The sequence below is a fragment of the Leucoraja erinacea genome, chromosome 37 (assembly GCF_028641065.1).
Source record: "Leucoraja erinacea ecotype New England chromosome 37, Leri_hhj_1, whole genome shotgun sequence".
In the NCBI taxonomy this organism is placed as follows: Eukaryota; Metazoa; Chordata; class Chondrichthyes; order Rajiformes; family Rajidae; genus Leucoraja; species Leucoraja erinaceus.
Genome location: NC_073413.1, coordinates 10,894,260 through 10,915,157, shown reverse-complemented (window position 1 = coordinate 10,915,157; position 20,898 = coordinate 10,894,260). Strand labels below are relative to the sequence as shown.

Sequence of the window (20,898 nt, the reverse complement as noted above, 5' to 3'; positions counted from 1 at the left end):
CCTCGCGTGTTCTCAGCTCGGCCCGCAGATCACGGTTGGGATGGCAAGTCCGAGATGAGGAGTGATTTATCACTTGTTTTCTCCAAGCACAGTGAGCTAATCTATTGTTAGATTGGGCTGTGAGATTTGTTGGTGGGAGGGGAGGGGAGGGGGAGGGGAGGGGAGGGGAGGGGAGGGGAGGGGGACGTTTCCACTGACTGACACTGAGACTTTTTGGCAAACGCAAAGTAAAACTAATCTTTAAATAGCCGCCCAATGGCCGGAGAACCGGCACTCCCATTGGAGGAGTCAATGGCCAGTGGCTTATGCGGGCCTTCAAATATGGGAATGTGATGCTGGAGCTCGGCTGCTATATTAGAAGCCCCATGACTCAGTAACACATTCATTTGCTCCTGCTATTGGATTGGAAGTGTTGCAAGACTACACACCACCGGTGTTTTCAGTCAAGCCAGCGCACCATTTTGTGGACTACAGTTATCCCGAGCTCCTATCGTCCTCGGCTCAACCTCCCTCGATCCTCGCTGTGTCCTGGTGCTCCACACTCACACATCTTTCCCAAGAGTTCTCGGTGGATTTACTTGCTGACCACAGCCCACAGCCCACAGCCGGCATGGCTTCTCAAAAGGCCTGGCTCCTCTGCCTGCTCTTGACCTTTGTGTGCTCCATGCAACTCAATGTCAGCTCTGGCCTGGGTGGAGTGGCCGCGGCAGTGGCAGGCAATGACAACGATGATGATGATGATGATGATGATGATGATGATGATGTAGGGAAAGATGACGATGATGATGATGATGATGATGATGATGACGATGATGATGATGATGATGATGATGATGATGATGATGATGATGATGATGATGATGATGATGATGACAAGCACCACAAGAAGCATAAACATGATGATGATGATGATGATGATGATGATGATGATGATGATGATGATGATGACAAACACCACAAGAAGCATAAACATGGAGATGATGATGATGATGATGATGATGATGATGATGATGATGACGACGACGACGACGACGATGACGACGATGATGATGATGATGATGATGATGATGATGATGATGATGATGACAAGCACCACAAGAAGCATAAACGTGGAGATGATGACGATGACGATGATGATGATGATGATGATGATGATGATGATGATGACGACGACGATGATGATGATGATGATGATGATGATGATGATGATGATGATGATGATGATGATGATGATGATGATGATGATGACAAGCACCACAAGAAGCATAAACATGGAGATGATGATGATGATGATGATGATGATGATGATGATGATGATGATGATGATGACAAGCACGATGAAGATGATGATGATGATGATGATGATGATGATGATGATGATGATGATGATGATGATGATGATGATGATGATGATGATGATGATGATGATGATGATGATGATGATGATGATGATGATGATGATGATGACGAGCACCACAAGAAGCATAAACATGGAGATGATGATGATGATGATGATGATGATGATGATGATGATGATGATGATGATGATGATGATGATGATGATGATGATGATGATGATGATGATGATGATGATGATGATGATGATGACAAGCACCACAAGAAGCATAAACATGATGATGATGATGATGACGACGATGATGATGACGACGATGATGATGATGATGATGATGATGATGATGACAAGAAGGAAGATAAGGAAGGTAACGATAATTAAATAAGAAAACAAATCACTTGCACACTGAACTAGAGATCGTTACTAAGTGTCTTCCTTAAAAGCCGTCTCTCGGCTGTCAAACATTCTATTAAACCCTCTTCTGTAAGGATTAGAAGCGTTACCCTCGCAACATCAATGGAAAATAACGGAGTGGCAACTTTGACATATTTTCGAAATCTATTGTTTCAAGCTTTGTGGAGCCATGTGATTGTAACACCTTCTGAATTGGATGAAATCTGGGGTAACAAGTCCTTTTTAAAGTCTGCTCAATTAATTGGGCTTTCGGACATTGAAAACCTTGATATCAACTAATAATTGGTCTGGCCTGCTATTTGCTAAATGACCTTTGTTGCAAATCATTGAAACTTTTTTTATCAAACATATTTCAATAAAACCAAATTTACGAAATATGCGAGTGGTCACTCCAACTTATTTCCTTGCATGTTGTAGGGTGAGCTGAGAGGTGGTTTCTGACTGATAGATTGAGGGTGTGATTCATTCAGTAACTTGAGAGAGGAACTTAGATAATTCAGAACAAAATTATCCAAGACCTGAAATTGAAAGTGGATGATTTTTTTTTTAAATTGGCTGAGGCTCGGACAATGGATAGAAATTCCCTCTGTGTTATATCAAAGGGAAACACATCAACAACAAAACTGTGGACGGCACAGTGGCACAGCGGGTAGAGCCACTGCCTAGCAGCACCAGAGACCCCTGGGTTCGAACCAGACCCCGGGTACTGCCTGGGTGGAGTTTGCACGTTCTCCCTGTGACCGCGTGGGTTTCCTCCGGGTGCTCCGGTTTCCTCCCACGTCCAAAAGATGAGCGGGTTTGAAGGTTAACCGGCCCCTGTGTTAAATTGTCCCCTAGTGTGTCGGGAGTGGATGAGGAAATGGGATATACGATCGAAGGTCGGCGTGGACTCGGTGGGCCAAAGGGCCTGGTTCAGAGCTGGACCGTAAACTAAAACTGTGCCCTTGAAGTTATATTTAACTAACGCAGCGGGTTTATTTTTGATTCTAGGCACGGTGAGAGGGGGGGAGAGGAGAGGGAGGGGAGGGAGGGAGGGGAGGGGAGGGGAGGGGGGGAGAGGAGGTGGAGGGGGGGAGGGGGGAGGGGGAGTGTGGAGAAGGAGGGGAGGGGGAGAGGGAGGGGAGGTGGAGGGAAAGGGAGGGGGGAGAGGGGGGGAGGGGAGAAGGAGAAGGAGGGGGAGGGGGAGGGGAGGGGAGGGGAGGGAGGGAGAGTGGGGAAGGGGAGAGAGGGGAGGGGAGAGGGGGAGGGGAGAGGGAGGGGGAGAGGTTCAGAGTATGGAGGGGAGGGGAGAGGGGGAGAGGGGAGAGGGGGGAGGGTGGAGAGGGAGGGGGAGAGTGAGGGAGGGGAGAGGAGGGGAGAGAGGGGGGGGGAGGGGAGGGAGGGGGAGGGGAGGAGAGGGGGAGGGGGGGGGGGAGAGAGAGAGGGAGAGGGTGGGGGGGGAGGGGGGGAGAGGGAGGGAGAGGGAGGGGAGGAAGAGAGGGAGAGAGAGAAGGGGAGCGAGGGGGAGGGGAGGGAGGGAGGGGAGGGGAGGGGAGGGGGAGAGGAGGGGGAGAGTGTGGCAAGGGAGGGGAGGGGAGAGGGGGGGGATTTCTCTGCCTTGAGAAGGTTTGCTCCTTCAGACAGACGTCCACTTTACGAAGGGCAACATTGATTTGCTGTGTTCTAAGATTGTGATGTATTACTGTCAGATGCCATGGGGCAGTGAGCTATAATTAGGGCGGCACGGTGGCGCAGCGGTAGAGTTGCTGCCTCACAGCGCCAGAGACCCGGGTTCCATCCCGACTGTGGGCGCTGTCTGTACGGAGTTTGCACGTTCTCCCCGTGACCTGCGTGGGTTTTCTCCGAGATCTTCGGTTTCCTCCCACACTCCAAAGACATGCAGGTCTGTAGCTTAATGGGCTTGGTGTGTGTGTGTGTGTAAATTGTCCCCAGTGGGTGTAGGATCGTGTTAGTGTGCGGGGATCGCTGGCCGGCGCGGACCCGGTGGGCCGAAGGGCCTGTTTCCACGCTGTATCTCTAAACTAAACTAAACGAGAAGGGTCACGAGGAGAAGGCAGGAGAATGGGGTTGAGAGGGAGAGATAGATTGGCCATGAGTGAATGGCAGAGTAGACTTGATGGGCCGAATGGCCTAATTCTGCTCCTATCACTTATGAATTTATATCATGGAAGCCAAAAATTGCCCAAACCTGGGAATTTGGAATAAAAGCATGAAAGATAGGAGCATTCAAAGCAAAAGTAAGTTATGATGACTGATTGATCGGTTGATCGATTGATCGATTGGTGATTCTTCAGGTTTTGACCCTTCTTCAGGCATCTTGTTTTTCTTAGTTTAGAGACACAGCATGGAAACAGGCCCTTCAGCCCATCGAGTCCATGCCGACCATTGATCACCCGTTCACACTTGTTCTATGTTATCTTACTTGCGGATTAACCTGCAAACCCGCACGTCTTTGAGTGTTGGAGGAAACCGGAGCACCCGCAGGGATCCCACGTGGTCACGGGGAGAACGTGCTAACTCCACGCAGACAGCAAGCACCCGAGGCCAGGATCGAACCAGGGTCTCTGGCGCTGTGAGGCAGCAGCTCTACCCGCTGCGCCACCGTGTGTCCAGGTCTCTGGAGTGGAATTTCGACTCTGCTACCCAGAACGGGTTTTAGTTTAAACTAAACTAAAGAGTTCTACCAAATGACACAACATAGAACAGGACAGTAACAGGCACTTTGGCCCACAATGCCTGCGATATATTGTTGAATAAAGCCCTGTTGTTGTAATGCAGGAGGATTGTAAACTACTTCAGAAGAACCTGGCCATCTCAAGAGTAAAAACAACAACCTCTTCACCTTATAGACTACAGAACATTATTCAGAAAGTTGAACCAGTGCATAATATAACACGCATGGGAGTTTGTGAATATGTTAGCAAATTGGCATTAAGTATTGAAAGACACAAGTGGTGGAGTAACTCAGCGGGTCAGGCAGCATCTGTGGAGAACATGGATAGGTGACGTTTCACAGAGTGCTGGAGTAACTCAGCAGGTGCAGCAGCATCTATGGAGTGAAGGAAATAGGTAACGTTTATGCCGAAAACCTTCCGGGTTTCAGCCCGAAACGTTGCTCAGAAGGGTTTCGGCCCGATACGATGCTGGTATTATGATGAAGGACACAAAATGTGGAGCGTAACTCAGGGTCAGGCAGCATCTGTGGAGAACATGGATAGGTGACGTTTCACAGAGTGCTGGAGTAACTCAGCGGGTCAGGCAGCATCTGTGGAGAACATGGATAGGTGACGTTTCACAGAGTGCGGGAGTAAACTCAGCGGGTCAGGCAGCATCTGTGGAGAACATGGATAGGTGACGTTTCACAGAGTGCTGGAGTAACTCAGCGGGCCAGGCAGCATCTGTGGAGAACATGGATAGGTGACATGGATAGGTGACGTGACGTTTCACAGATTGCTGGAGTAACTCAGCGGGTCAGGCAGCATCTGTGGAGAACATGGTTGGTGATATTTTAGGTTGGGACTCTTCTTCAGACTGATTGAATTTGTGTGTATTAATGATTGAAAATTAAAGCATGGAAACAGGCCCTTCGGCCCACCGAGTCCGTGCCGACCATCGATCACCTGTTCACACTAGTCCCATGTTATCCCACTTTCTCATCCACTCCCTACACACTTGGGCCAATGAACCTACAAACCCGAGGATAGTTCAATCTGAAGAAGGGTTTTGGCCCGAAACGTTGCCTATTTCCTTCGCTCCACAGATGCTGCCGCACCCGCTGAGTTTCTCCAGCACTTTTGTCTACCTTCGATTTTCCAGCATCTGCAGTTCCTTCTTAAACACTTTAATTCTCCGTCCCATTCTCACACTGACCTTTCTGTCCTTGGTCTCCTCCAGTGTCAGTGTGAGGCTAAACGCAAATTGGAGGAACAGCATCTCATATTTCGCTTGGGCAGCTTACAGCCCAGTGGTATGAACATTGATTTCTCCCACTTCAAGTAGCCCCGGCAGTCCCTCTCTCTCCATCCATCCCCCACCCAAGTCACACCAGCTTCTCGTTCTCACCCAACAAACAGCCAACAATGGCCAGTTTCCTTTATTCTCGTTACTTGTTTGCATAAGAGATTGAGAGGGGATCTTACAGAAACTTACAAAATTCTTAAGGGGTTGGACAGGCTAGATGCAGGAAGATTGTTCCCGATGTTGGGGAAGTCCAGGACAAGGGGTCACAGCTTAAGGATAAGGGGGAAATCCTTTAAAACCGAGATGAGAAGAACTTTTTTCACTCAGAGAGTGGTGAATCTCTGGAACTCTCTGCCGCAGAGGGTAGTCGAGGCCACAGTTCATTGGCTATATTTAAGAGGGAGTTAGATGTGGCCCTTGTGGCTAAGGGGATCAGGGGGTATGGAGAGAAGGCAGGTACGGGATACTGAGTTGGATGATTAGCCATGATCATATTGAATGGCGGGTGCAGGCTCGAAGGGCCGAATGACCTCTACTCCTGCACCTATTGTCTATGTTTCTATGTTTCTATATCTTTCATCCATTGTTCTTTATCTGTCTACATCACTATCTATATCTGTCGTTTCCCTTAGCCCTAAGCAGCCTGAAACATAGAAATATAGAAACATAGACAATAGGTGCAGGAGTAGGCCATTCGGCCCTTCGAGCCTGCACCGCCATTCAATATGATCATGGCTGATCATCCAACTCAGTATCCCATCCCTGCCTTCTCTCCATACCCCCTGATCCCTTTAGCCACAAGGGCCACATCTAACTCCCTCTTAAATGCAGCCAATCAACTGTGTGGCCTCAACTAACTTCTGTGGCAGAGAGTTCATGAGATTCACCACTCTCTGTGTGAAAAATGTTTTTCTCATGAAGAAGGGTCTCGACCCGAAACGTCACCCGTTCCTTCTCTCCAGAGGTGCTGCCTGTCCCGCTGAGTTACTCCAGCACTAACTTCAGTTTAAACCAGCACCTGCAGTTCCTTCCCACCCATCCTGCAAACCCCCACGGGTTTGGCAATGAATTCCACAGACTTTATCCCACTCTATCTCACTGGGCTAAGCAAATGCTGTCAGATTAGCAATGTTGACAGCGCTGTTAAAGTGGCTGATTCTGCTGAATCTTGTTCATTAATTGGTCTGCTTTGCGGGACCCAGCTTCAGGGTGACTATTCCAAGCCACCAGATGTAGATGTGACGAGATTCACAATCCTGAATGCAATGGCAGATTTTTAACCCCACAAGCAATATTGAGTTTGTTAAAATTAGCCCCTGGGTCACAAGGTCATTGCCACAACTTTGTATTCCCTTCCTCCACAACAGCAAATGCATAACATATTTCTTGCCTTGACTTGGGTCTGTGCTATTCTAGTAATGTTACTGCTTTGGGAGCTGTTATTTGTTCTATTTCCTTTTGATCGTTTAAATCTGAGTTTCACTGTCATTTATTACTCTGGAGAAGGTGCGGACTGAGAAGCCTTTAGACTTTCGAGATGCAGCGTGGAAAGTTTACAAGTGATAGGAGCAGAATTAGGCCATTCGGCCCATCTATGCCATTCAATCATGGCTGATCTATCTCTCCCTCCTGAACCCCATTCTCCTGCCTTCTCCCCATTATCGCACTAATCAAGAATCTATCTATCTCTGCCTTACATATCTCCGTTGACTGATCCATATCGATTGAAACAGGCCCTTCGGCCCATCGGGTCCGTGCTAACACTATCCTACACACACACACACACACACTTGGGACAATTTACAATTTTTACCGAAGCCAATTAACCTACATACCCGCACGTCTTTGGTGTGTGGGAGGAAACCCACACGGTCACGTGGAGAACATGCAAACTCCACACAGACAGCAGTTGTAGTCAGAATGGAACGCGGGGTCCGTGGCGCTGGGAGGCAGCAGCTCCACCCGCTGCGCCGTTCCTTCTTGCGGTGAATGCGGGCGGGGGGAGTGGAGGTGAAGGTCGTTGTCCGTTGCTCCAACCCTTTACCCTTGTGTTCCCCGGCTGCAGGGGATGATGATGATGATGATGATGATGATGATGAAGACTACAAGGATGGCAGTCTCTGCAGCTACTGTGCCTTCTGTGAGGTAAGAGTGGTGCCTGAGGGGTTGGTCAGAGGGTCTACTGGGCTGGCTCCCGCAGCAGACTGAGTCACAGACTCTGGGCATTGCCCACTGTAAAGGAGTCTAGTCTGACACACTATAACCTTTACAAGGGGAGAGGGTTTCCTGCACGAGGAGGCCATCAGAACTGATAAGGAAATACCGGGCAAATTATAAAATAAAAACCGGTAAACGGGAGACGCGAGTCTAACTAACTATCTGACACCATGTAAAGGAGTCTAGTCTGACACACTATAACCTTTACTAGAGTCTTTAATATAGCACATGGCACACACGTCCCAGTACTGGCTGCACCCAGCCCTCAGACGTACCAGGACAAAATGGGAGGAGGAGAAGGGAGGAGATCATAGTTATACTGATGTGAGAGGGCGTGTTAATGGTGATGAGGTGGCTACATTATAGGTTGCATGCTTAAACCATCTACACCCACCATGGGATGCCCTCTCAAGTGTCAATGTGGGCTGGGCATGAGCAGAACATCGAGCCCTGGCATGAGTGATAAACCCACGTACAGGTTTGTAGGTTGATTAGCTTGGTGTAAGTGTAAATTGTCCCTAGTGTGTGTGTGTGTGTGTGTGTGTGTGTGTGTGTGTGTGTGTGTGTGTGTGTGTGTGTGTGTGTGTGTGTGTGTGGGATAGTGGTATAGTGTTCGTGTGCGGGGATCGCTGGACAGAGCAGATTCTTCAAGTTTGTTTCAAGTTTGGAGTTGTGAAAAATGTTGCATCTTAACTTGGCCATAAAGGCCCGTTGTTCTGGAGACGATACGGGGTCACACGGGGTTTAAGGGGTCGGCCTGGCATGGCGATTTGCCCGTGACCTCCCGGCCGCTACAGGCCGCGTCCAATCCGCCCACCCAGCGTCATACACTCACACAGCACGGAAACAGGCCCTTCGGCCCAACTTGCCCACGCCAGCCAACATGCCCCATCTACAATAGTCACACCTGCCCACGTTTGGCCCATGTCCCTCCAAACCTTTCCTTTCCTTGTAGCTGTTCAAATGTTTTTTTAAACTTTGCGATAGTCCCAGCCTCAACTACCTCTTGTGGCAGCTCGTTCCATACACCCACCACCCTTTGTGTAAAAAAGTTACCCCTCAGGTTCCTATTAAATCTTTCCCCCACCCCCCACCCCTCACATTAAACCGATGTCCTCTGATTCTCGATTCCCCTGCTCTGGGCAAAATGCTCCTGATCTATTCCTCTCATGAATTTGTACACCTCTATAAGATCGCCCCCACATCCTCCTGTGCTCTACACAACCTCTCCCTATAGCTCAGGCCCATCGAATCCTGGCAACATCCTCGTAAATCTTCTCTGCCCCCTTCCCATCTTGGCAACATCTTTCCTATAACATGGTGCCCAGAACTGAACACAATACTCTAAGCCGAGGATAGACACAAAAAGCTGGAGTAACTCAGCGGGGACAGGCAGCATCTCTGGAGAGAAGGAATGGGTCGAGACCCGACCCGATAAACATCACCCATTCCTTCTCTCCAGAGATGCTGCCCGTCCCACCGAGTTACTCCGGCTTTTTGTGTCTATCTTCGGTTTAAACCGGCTTCTGCAGTTCATTCCTACACGGTACTCTAAATGTGGCCTCGCCGACATGTCGGAAGGGTTGAGGCCTGATCTAATTGAGGCCCAGGCTGCCGCTGGGCCTACAGTAACGCATGTGTCCTCTTTCCACAGCACTGCGGGGAATGCGACAAGTGCCCCTGTAAAGAGGGTGACAAGAGTGAGTACTGCGAAGACTGCCAGGTAAGAAACATGCGACACGCAGCCCACCGTTGCAGCATTAAACATAGAAAATAGGTGCAGGAGCCGGCCATTCGGCCCTTCGAGCCTGCACCGCCATTCAATAGGATCATGGCTGATCATCCAACTCAGTATCCCATCCCTGCCTTCTCTCCATACCCCCTGATCCCTTTAGCCACAAGGGCCACATCTAACTCCCTCTTAAATATAGCCAATGAACTGTGTGGCCTCAACTACTTTCTGTTGCAGAGAATTCCACAGATTCACCACTCTCTGTGTGTGAAAACAAAAACCAAAGTCTGTGATCCCCGTCTGTTGAGATCATGTAGCCAGGATCATGTAGGGACCAGGATACATCCATGTCTGAATGAATATATTAAATATCATAAATATCACAGATTCATTCATATCCGGATGAATATATGATATTATATATTGTAGAATAATATTATATATTGGGTAATTATATCTAATAGTCCAGAACCAGGGGCCAACAGTTTAAGAATAAGGGGTAGGCCATTTAGGACTGAGACGAGGAAAGACTTTTTAACCCAGAGAGTTGTGAATCTGTGGAATTCTCTGCCACAGAAGGCAGTGGAGGCCGATTCACTGGATATATTCAAGAGAGAGTTAGATTTAGCTCTTGGGGCTAACGGAGTAATAGAAACATAGAAACATAAAACATAAGTGCAGGAGGAGGCCATTCGGCCCTTCGAGCCAGCACCGCCAGTCATGTTGAGTCAAGGGATATGGGGAGAAAGCAGGAACGGGGTACTGATTCTGGATGATCAGCCATGATCACATTGAATGGCTGGCTCGAAGGGCTGAAAGGCCTACTACTGCACCTATTTTCTATGTTTCTATATACTCGCTGGAGTTTAGAAGGATGATGGGGACTTTATTGAAACTTACCGCATAGTGAAAAGGCTTCGATCGAGTGGATGTGGAGAGGATGTTTCTACTAGTGGGAGAGTCTAGAACCAGAGGTCACAGCTTCAGAATTAAAGGATGTTCCTTTAGGAAGGAGATGAGGAGGAATTTCTTTAGTCAGAGGGTGGTGAATCTGTGGAATTCATTGCCACAGACGGCTGTGGAGGCCACAAGTCAGTGGATATTTTTAGGGCAGAGATAGATAGATTTTTGATTAGTGCGGGTGTCAGGGGTTATGTGGAGAAGGCAGGAAAATGGGGTTAGGAGGGAGAGATAGATCAGCCATGATTGAATGGCGGAGTAGACTTGATGGGCCGAATGGCCTAATCCTGCTACTACCACTTGTATCACGGACCTATGGAAGTTAAACATTGCCTAATTTTGGGAATTTGAAATAAAAGCAGCAAAGATTGGAGATGGGATCTTGCTGGCTGTGGTCAATGTGGTCGATGCTTCCCACGGGTGGAGTCATGGCCCAGATAACCTGTTGCTCTTACACCACAGACCCTCCACTGAATGGAGTGTTATGTCCACGTCTGACACTCATCTCTCTCCCCACAGTACTGCCAGCTATGCCACGTCTGTCCTGTCATATGTGAAACAGTTTGCAAGCCAGGTAAGTGGGACTAATATAGATGGGACATGTTGGTGGGTGTGGGCAAGTTGGGCCGAAGGGCCTGTTTCTGCGCTGTATCACTCAGTTCCAATGTTCGCAGCGGGTTAGAGGTGAATCCAAATGGAAGTACAGGTAAATGGATATGGTGGACACCTTGGTCGGCATGGGCAAGTCGGGCCGAAGGGCCTGTTTCCATGCTGTACAGCACTGCGGCTCTGCTACTCTGGATTAGGATTGCCCTTTAAACAAAGGATTGCCCTTTTAACAAGCACTAAACGCCTCTCTTTTCCTTCATTCCAGGGAGCTACGTAGATGAGTTCTCATCAACAATATATCAGTAAGTAAAGATTCCCTGTTGAACAACAGAAGGCAACTTTCTTGTGTAGGAAGGAACTGCAGATGCTGGTTTGTACCGAAGGTTGAAACAAAATGCTGGAGTGACTCAGCGGGACAGGCAGCATCTCTGGAGAGAAGGAATGGGTGACGTTTCGGGTCGAGACCCTTCTTTAGTCACCCATTCCTTCTCTCCAGAGATGCTGCCTGTCCCGCTGAGTTAATCCAGCTTTTTGTGTCTATTTTCGGCAAAACACACGCACACACACGCACACACACACAACACAACACACAGATTGCACAACCACAACACACTCACCGAAGTACGCACGAATCCGCCACACATTCGCAATGCACACACACACCACACTGACGCACATGTGGCCACATCAACCTCGATTCAGATTCAGATTCAGATTCAATTTTAATTGTCATTGTCAGTGTACAGTCCCACAAAACAGTACAGAGACAACGAAATGCATTACTTCACACAGCGTAACAGAGAGAGGGTTGATTCGGCTAAGGTTTAGGACGTTCGGCATGTCCCACACAACTCTCACCAACTTCTACAGATGCTCCGTAGAAAGCATTTTACCGGGATGCATCACAGCGCGGTTTGGTAACAGCTTCATCCAAGACCCGCAAGAAATCGCAGCGAATTGTGGACGCAGCCCAGAACATCACACAAACCAACCTCCCTCCCATAGAAGATAGGCACAAAATGCTGGAGTAACTCAGCGGGACAGGCAGCATCTCTGGAGAGAAGGAATGGGTGACGTTTCGGGTTCTTCAGACTCCATTGACTTAATTTATACTTTATGCTGCCTCGGCAAGACCACCTGCATAATTAAAGAATAGGATACATTATATATATATACACACACGCACGCACGCACACACACACACACGCACGCACACACACACACACACGCACACATACACACACGCTCGCACACACACACACGCACACACACACAGGCACACACACACACACACGCACGCACGCACACACACACACGCACATGCACGCACGCACGCACACACACACACATGCACACACGCACGCACACACACACACATGCACGCACACGCGCACACGCGTATTGTATCGTAGCACAAGTACTTTGTGTTTTAATTGTACTGATCTCTCTCTCTTTCAGATCCATTGCGAACATATTTGACCAGCCTGAGCACTAGACGGGTCCATGTGTGGGCAGGGTCTCGGACAGATGTCTACCCGACGCCCCCAGGCCCAGGCACCTCCACCCACCACCCTGTGTCCCACACTGTGTGTTCACCTGACGGGCTCTCGTTACTGTTTTGTCAACTTCCTGCCCTGAGGAACCGCCACAGTAACACAAACCCCCCCCCTCCCCCCCCCAACCCCCACACACCCCGCTACAATCAGTCTGAAGAAGGGTCCCGACCCGAAACGTCACCTATCCATGTCCTCCACAGATGCTGCACCTATCCATGTCCTCCACAGATGCTGCCTGACCCGCTGAGTTACTCCAGCACTCTGTGAAACGTCACCTATCCATGTTCTCCACAGATGCTGCCTGACCCGCTGAGTTACTCCAGCACTCTGTGAAACGTCACCTATCCATGTTCTCCACAGATGCTGCCCGCTGACCCAGCTGAAACGTTACTCCAGCACTCCCGCTGTATGTACTCTGTATCTCTCTGGATCCACACCAGGCACCAAGCCCCTTCCACCTCACCCACAGGCTGGATGGAGGGACTGACTTCCCAGAGAAATCCCTCTCTACTCTCTCTCTCCCCCCCCCCCCCCCCCCCCCCATCTCCCAACTGCAATCTTCCCCCCTCCAATTCTCCACTGCAAAGTGTCTCGAGACGGGAGACAAACTCCCAGCTAATCTCCTCAGCCCAAAGACTAGTCACCCCCTAAATCCTCCTTGCTGTGCTCTTGGCTTCTCCTCCCCACCCCCCCACCCTGGTATTTTTTTAAAAGACCCCCTACCTCTGCTGTCCTGTGAATGGACTTCCTCTCGTCTCTCTGAGCCAGTGGCTGCTCCCGGTCTGATTATTTATGATTAAATTGTGGGGGGCTGCCTTCCCCCCCTCTCTGTTTTACTGTGACTCATTCCTTTATTTCCCTCCTGATCCTGTTCAACAAATATAATTGTGATCAATTATTGCAGTGATATATACAATACTAAACCATATCAAGTCAAGTGAGTTTATTGTCAGATAGGACAATGAAATTCTTGCATTGCTTCAGCACAACAGAATATAGTAGGCATGAATACAGAACAGATCAGTGTGTCCATATACTATAGAATATATATGTACACACATAAATAAACAGATAAAGTGCAATAGGTTGTTATAATTCAGAGGTACACAAAAAAGCAGGAGAAACTCAGCGGGTGCAGCAGCGTCTATGGAGCGAAGGAAATAGGCAACATTTTGGGCCGAAACCCTTATTCAGACTCTACCTGAGGGTTTCGGCCAGAAACGTTGCCTATTTCCTTCGCTCCATAGATGCTGCTGCACCCGCTGAGTTTCTCCAGCTTTTTTGTGTACCTTCGATTCTCCAGCATCTGCAGTTCCTTCTTAAACACTGTTATAATTCACAGTTTGTTTGAGTTGAGTTTAATAGCCTGATGGCTGTGGGGAAGTAGCTATTCCTGAACCTGGTCGTTGCAGTCTTCAGGCTCCTGTACCTTCTACCTGAGGGTAGCAGGGAGATGAGTGTGTGGCCAGGATGGTATGTTGGTCCTTGATGATACTGCCAGCCTTTTTGAGGCAGCGACTGCGATAAATCCCCTCGATGGAAGGAAGGTCAGAGCCGATGATGGACTGGGCAATGTTTACTACTTTTTGTAGTCTCTTCCTCTCCAGGGCGCTCAAGTTGCCGAACCAAGCCACGATGCAACCGGTCAGCATGCTCTCTACTGTGCACCTGTAGAAGTTAGAGAGAGTCCTCCTCGACAAACCGACTCTCCGTAATCTTCTCAGGAAGTAGAGGCGCTGATGTGCTTTCTTTATGATTGCATCGGTGTTCTCGGACCAGGAGAGATCTTCGGAAATATGCACGCCCAGGAATTTGAAGTTTTTGACTCTTTCCACCATCGACCCGTTGATATAAACGGGACTGTGGGTCCACAATATCAAACAAACCATTATACAAAATCGCTCAATTATCTAAACAACTATTCTTAAATGTTACACTATGAAATAACTGTGTCACAATACTTATTAAGGATACATTCCCCCCCCCACCGTGGTCCCGGAAATGCCACTGGGTGCCTGAGGACAGCGCGTACTCTCTTGCTAGCACCACCCGGGTGCAGACATAACCCCGGAGCAGGCAGCCGGCTCGGGCAGAGTCCAGGAAAAATGGTCCCCATGTTGGGGGAGTCCAGAACCAGGGGTCACACAGTTTAAGAATGAGGTGGCGGCTATTTAGGACTGAGATGAGGAAGAACTTTTTCACCCAGAGAGTTGTGAATCTGCGTAATTCTCTGTCACAGGAGGCCAATTCTCTGGATGTTTTCAACAGAATTAGATTGAGTTCTCAGGGCTAATGGAGTCAAGGGATATGGGGAGAAGGCAGGAACGGGGTACTGATTCTGGATGATCAGCCGTGATCGTATTGAATGGCGGTGCTGGCTCTAAAGGGCCAAATGGCCTACTCCTGCACCTATTTTCGGGCCGTGTGTGTGTGGGTGTGTGTGTGTGTGTGTGTGTGTGTGTGTGTGTGTGTGTGTGTGTGTGTGTGTGTGTGTGTGTGTGTGTGTGTGTGTGTGTGTGTGTGTGTGTGTGTGGGTGTGTGTGTGTGTGTATGTGTGTGTGTGTGTGTGTGTGTGTGTGTGTGTGTGTGTGTGTGTGTGTGTGTGTGGGTGTGTGTGTGTGTGTGTGTGTGTGTGTGTGTGTGCTCTGTGTGTGTGTGTGTGTGTGTGTGTGTGTGTGTGTGTGTGTGTGTGTGTGGGTGTGTGTGTGTGTGTGTGTGTGTGTGTGGGTGTGTGTGTGTGTGTGTGTGTGTGTGTGTGTGTGTGTGTGTGTGTGTGTGGGGGTGTGTGTGTGTGTGTGTGTGTGTGTGTGTGTGTGTGTGTGTGTGTGTGTGTGTGTGGGCTGTGTGGGTGTGTTCTGTGTGTGTGTGGGTGTGTGTGTGTGTGTGTGTGTGTGTGTGTGTGTGTGTGTGTGGTGTGGTGTTGTGTGTGTGTGTGTGTGTGTGTGTGTGTGGTGTGTGTGTGTGTGTGTGTGTGTGTGTGTGTGTGTGTGTGTGTGTGGTGTGTGTGTGTGTGTGTGTGTGTGTGTGTGTGTGTGTGTGTGTGTGTGTGTGTGTGTGTGTGTGTGTGTGTGTGTGTGTGTGTGTGTGTGTGCGCGTGTGTGTGTGTGGGCTGTGTGTGACCAGCTGGGTTTGTAATCAGTGCAGCCACCCAACACCAGGCTAATCCACCACTGGTATTAATAGCAGTGGGGTATCTGGTGACAGACACGGAGACCTGTCTAATGACCCACACGTTGCACTCCACATGCTGACTCAACAGCCATGTGACCCATCCCCAGTCTCTCCAGCCTGCCCCGACCCCCCCTCCCTCTCTACCTCCCCTCTCCCCTCCCCCTCCTCCCCTCCCCCTATCCCACTGACCCCCCCTACATCTCTCTCCCCCCACTCCCCTCACTCCCCCTCTCCCCTCCTCCCTCCCTCTCTCCCTCCCCCCCTCCTCCTCCACACCTTCCCCCTCCCTCTCCTCCCTCCCCCTCCCCCCTCTCCCCCTCCACCTTCCCCCCCCCCCCTTCACACCCCCCTGACCCCCCTCCCCATCTCTCCCCCCTTCTCCCTCTCCTCCCCTCCCCCTATCCCCTGACCCCCCCCTCTTCCCCTCTCTCCCCCTACCCTCTCCCTCCTCCCTCCCCTCTCCTACTCAACCCTCTCCTCCTCCTCCACACCTCCCCCTCCCTCTCTCCCCTTGACCCCCCCCCCCCTCGTCCTTGTCCTCCCTCTCCCCCTCTCTCACCCCCTGACCCACTCTTCCCCTCCTCCCTCTCTTCCTCTCCCCTTCCACACCCTCTCCCCCTCCTCCCTCTCCCCCCTCTCAATGGGTCAATGGTGTTTAGAGTCATAGAATGATACAGCATGGAAACAGGCCCTTCGGCCCAACTTGCCCACACCAGCCAACATGTCCCAGCTACACTAGTCCCACCTGCCCGCGTTTGGTCCATATCCCTCCAAACCTGTCCTATCCATGTACCTGTCTAACTGTTTCTTAAACGTTGGGACAGTCCCGGCCTCAACTACCTCCTCTGGCAGCTCGTTCCATACACCCACCACCCTTTGTGTGTGTTTACTTTAGTTTAGTTCAGAGATACAGGCCCTTCGGCCCACCGAGTCCGTGCTGGCCAGCAATCCCCACATACTAGCACTATCCTACACACACTAAAAGGACAAGTTACAATTATTTAAAGCCAATTCACCTACAAACCTGCACGTCTTTGGAGTGTGGGAGGAAACCGGAGCACCCGGAGAAAACCCACGCGGGTCAGAGGGAGAACCTGCAAACTCCGTACAGACAGCACCCGTGGTCAGGATCGAACCCGGGTCTCTGGTGCTGTGAGGCAGCCCTTGACTAGTCGAATCAAGAGTATTTAACTGCAACTTATACTGGATTGGAACAATGAAATTCTTACTTTCAGAAGCACAACGGGTTTGTAAACAGAGTACTCAATAGTTTGCATAATACACATAATATATAAATTATATAAGGTAGATATAAATGCTGGAGTAACTCAGCGGGTGCAGCAGCATCTATGGAGCTAAGGAAATAGGCAATGTTTCGGGCCGAAACCCTTCCGGGTTTCGGCCCGAAACTTTGCCTATTTCCAGAAGGATTTCGGCCCGAAACGTTGCCTATTTCCAGAAGGATTTCGGCCCGAAACGTTGCCTATTTCCAGAAGGATTTCGGCCCGAAACGTTGCCTATTTCCAGAAGGATTTCGGCCCGAAACGTTGCCTATTTCCTTCGCTCCATAGATGCTGCCTCACCCGCTGAGTTTCTCCAGCATTTTTGTCTACTATACATTCGATTTTTCCAGCATCTGCAGCTCTTTCTTAACCATGTAACCATATAACAATTACAGCACGGAAACAGGCCATCTCGGCCCTACAAGTCCGTGCCGAACAAAATTTTTTCCCCTTAGTCCCACCTGCCTGCACTCATACCATAACCCTCCATTCCCTTCTCATCCATATGCCTATCCAATTTATTTTCAAATGATACCAATGAACCTGCCTCCACCACTTCCACTGGGAGCTCATTCCACACCGCCACCACTCTCTGCGTAAAGAAGTTCCCCCTCATATTACCCCTAAACTTCTGTCCCTTAATTCTGAAGTCATGTCCTCTTGTTTGAATCTTCCCTATTCTCAACGGGAAAAAGCTTGTCCACATCAACTCTGTCTATCCCTCTCATCATTTTAAAGACCTCTATCAGGTCCCCCCTTAACCTTCTGCGCTCCAGAGAATAAAGACCTAACTTATTCAACCTTTCTCTGTAACTTAGTTGTTGAAACCCAGGCAACATTCTAGTAAATATCTAGTAAATTTCTTAAACATATATAAATTATATAAACAATGAAAAATAAAATAGTGGGCAGAGATGATAATATCTGGGGGAGGGCGGGTCTGATGAGGGGGGCAGCTGGTGGAGATGAGATATCGCCATCCACAGGAGACTGACTTCACGGCGCGCTTCCTCTGACATCTGCTGGTCAACATGAAAGGTGCAGCAGCACTGAGCTGAAAGGTTAGTAGTTCAGCTCCGCTCTCTGGTTGTTGGTAGGATGGTTCAGTTGCCTGATAACAGCTGGGAAGAAACTGTCCCTGAATCTGGAGGTGTGCGCTTTCACACTTCTGTACCTCTTGCCTGATGGGAGAGGGGAGAAGAGGGAGTGGTCGGGGTGAGACTGGTCCTTGATGATGCTGCTGTTTCAGATTCAGATTGAGATTCAATTTTAATTGTCATTGTCAGTGTACAGTACAGAGACAACGAAATGCAGTTAGCATCTCCCTTGAAGAGCGACATAGCAAATGTTGTGAGTGTTTGAGTGTGTGAGTGTGTGCGGGAGGGATGGAACAAGTGTGTGAGTGTGTGCAGGAGGGATGGGACTAGTGTGTGAGTGTGTGCAGGAGGGATGGGACTAGTGTGTGAGTGTGTGCGGGAGGGGTAGTGACTAGTGTGTGAGTGTGTGAGTGTGAGCGGGAGGGGGAGTGATAGTGTGTAAGTGTGTGCGGGAGGGATGGGACTAGTGTGTGAGTGTGTGCGGGAGGGGGAGTGACTAGTGTGTGAGTGTGTGCAGGAGGGATGGGACAAGTGTGTGAGTGTGTGCAGGAGGGGATGGGACAAGTGTGTGAGTGTGTGCAGGAGGGGATGGGACTAGTGTGTGGAGTGTGTGTGAGTGTGTGAGTGTGTGTGGGAGGGATGGGAAGAGTGTGTAAGTGTGTGCGGGAGGGATGGGACTAGTGTGTGAGTGTGTGCGGGAGGGATGGGACTAGTGTGTGAGTGTGTGAGTGTGTGCAGGAGTGGGAGTGACTGGCATGTGAGTGTGTGAGTGTGTGTGGGAGGGGAGGGACTAGTGTGTGAGTGTGTGCGGAGGGATGGGAGTAGTGTGTGAGTGTGTGAGTGTGTGCAGGAGGGGATGGGACTAGTGTGTGAGTGTGTGCGGGAGGGGATGGGACTAGTGTGTGAGTGTGTGCGGGAGGGATGGGACTAGTGTGTGAGTGTGTGCGGGAGGGATGGGACTAGTGTGTGAGTGTGTGCGGGAGGGATGGGACTAGTGTGTGAGTGTGTGCAGGAGGGATGGGACTAGTGTGTGAGTGTGTGCAGGAGGGGGAGTGACTTGTGTGTGAGTGTGTGCGGGAGGGATGGGACTAGTGTGTGAGTGTGTGCGGGAGGGGGAGTGACTAGTGTGTGAGTGTGTGAGTGTGTGCAGGAGTGGGAGTGACTGGCATGTGAGTGTGAACAGGCTGCTAGTTGTGAGCCTGGTGATTTATTCGATGCCCTGTTGTGTTTTGCTCTTGGCACGGCACGACACGTGACATCACCTCGGGGGAGGGAGATGAGATGCGTGAAGTATTACCGTGATGCTTTACATAGTAAATTACTCAAGAACAACAAAGGCTTTTCTCCCTAAACACTCTGGCTGAGGCCCGGTGGGAAAAGCAGCATTCCCTAGTTCTGACGATAGACACAAAAAGCTGGAGCAACAGAAGTGTGAAAACACACACCTCCAGATTCAGGGACAGTTTCTTCCCAGCTGTTATCAGGCAACTGAACCATCCTACCACAACCTGAGAGCAATGTTGAACTACTATCTACCTCACTGGAGACGTTCTTGAAGATAGCTTTAAGAAAGCTCTTAAAGATAGTGGAGTCAGAGGATATGGGAAGAAGGCAGGAATGGGGTACTGATTGGGGATGATCAGCCATGATCACATTGAATGGCGGTGCTGGCTCAAAGGGCCGAATGGCCTCTACTCCTGCACCTATTGTCTATTGTCTTCAGATCTTTGATCAGACTTTACCTTGCACAAAACGTTATTCCCTTTATCATGTATCTGTACACTGTGGGCGGCTCGATTGTAATCATGCATTGTCTTTCTGCTGACTGGCTAGCTTGCAACAAAAGCTTTTCACTGTCCCTCGGTACACGGGACAATAAACTAAACTAAACTAAACATAGATGTAAACACAGTACTCTATAAACCCATATACACACAAAAAAACTACAGTGTACATTTTAAAGACAGACTAATAACTTGACAAGTGACAATAAATAGGCAATAATAGTGTCAAATAGGCAATAATAGTGTCATATAGGCAATAATAGTGTAAAATAGGTAATAATAGTGTAAAATAGGCAATAATAGTGTAAAATAGGCAATAATCGTGTCAAATATGCAATAATAGTGCCAAATAGGCAATAATAGTGTCAAATAGGCAATAATCGTGCCAAATAGGCAATAATAGTCTAGGCAATAATCGTGTCAAATAGGCAATAATAGTGTCAAATAGGCAATAATAGTGTCAAATAGGCAATAATAGTGTCAAATAGGCAATAATAGTGTCAAATAGGCAATAATAGTGTCAAATAGGCAATAATAGTGTCAAATGGGCAATAATAGTGCCAAATAGGCAATAATAGTGTCAAATAGGCAATAATAGTGTCAAATATGCAATAATCGTGTCAAATAGGCAATAACAGTGTCAGATAGGCAATAATAGTGCCAAATGGGCAATAATCGTGTCAAATAGGCAATAATGGTGTCAAATAGGCAATAATAGTGTCAAATAGGCAATAATAGTGTCAAACAGGCAATAATAGTGT

The 20,898-nt window shown here is 49.1% G+C and overlaps 1 protein-coding gene across 1 annotated transcript; it reads left to right on the top strand.

Annotated features, from left to right (window-relative positions):
- Nucleotides 1-362: 362 nt before the first annotated feature.
- On the top strand, nt 363-12,893 carry LOC129713962 (serine-aspartate repeat-containing protein F-like). Its single transcript, XM_055663383.1, has 6 exons — nt 363-1,721; nt 7,794-7,873; nt 9,600-9,668; nt 11,157-11,211; nt 11,512-11,548; nt 12,705-12,893. Exons 1-6 carry the CDS (start codon nt 611-613, stop codon nt 12,739-12,741), a joined length of 1,389 nt encoding a protein of 462 aa, XP_055519358.1. The 5' UTR covers nt 363-610; the 3' UTR covers nt 12,742-12,893.
- The last annotated feature ends 8,005 nt before the right edge of the window (nt 12,894-20,898 follow it).

What these genes read in the sequence shown, in the direction of transcription:
- LOC129713962 (XM_055663383.1), top strand. Translation starts at nt 611, where the DNA reads ATGGCTTCTCAAAAGGCCTGGCTCCTCTGCCTGCTCTTGACCTTTGTG. An exon ending in AGTACTGCGAAGACTGCCAG is followed by an intron (nt 9,669 to 11,156) that starts GTAAGAAACATG and finishes CTCTCCCCACAG; the next exon opens with TACTGCCAGCTATGCCACGT. An exon ending in TGAAACAGTTTGCAAGCCAG is followed by an intron (nt 11,212 to 11,511) that starts GTAAGTGGGACT and finishes CCTTCATTCCAG; the next exon opens with GGAGCTACGTAGATGAGTTC.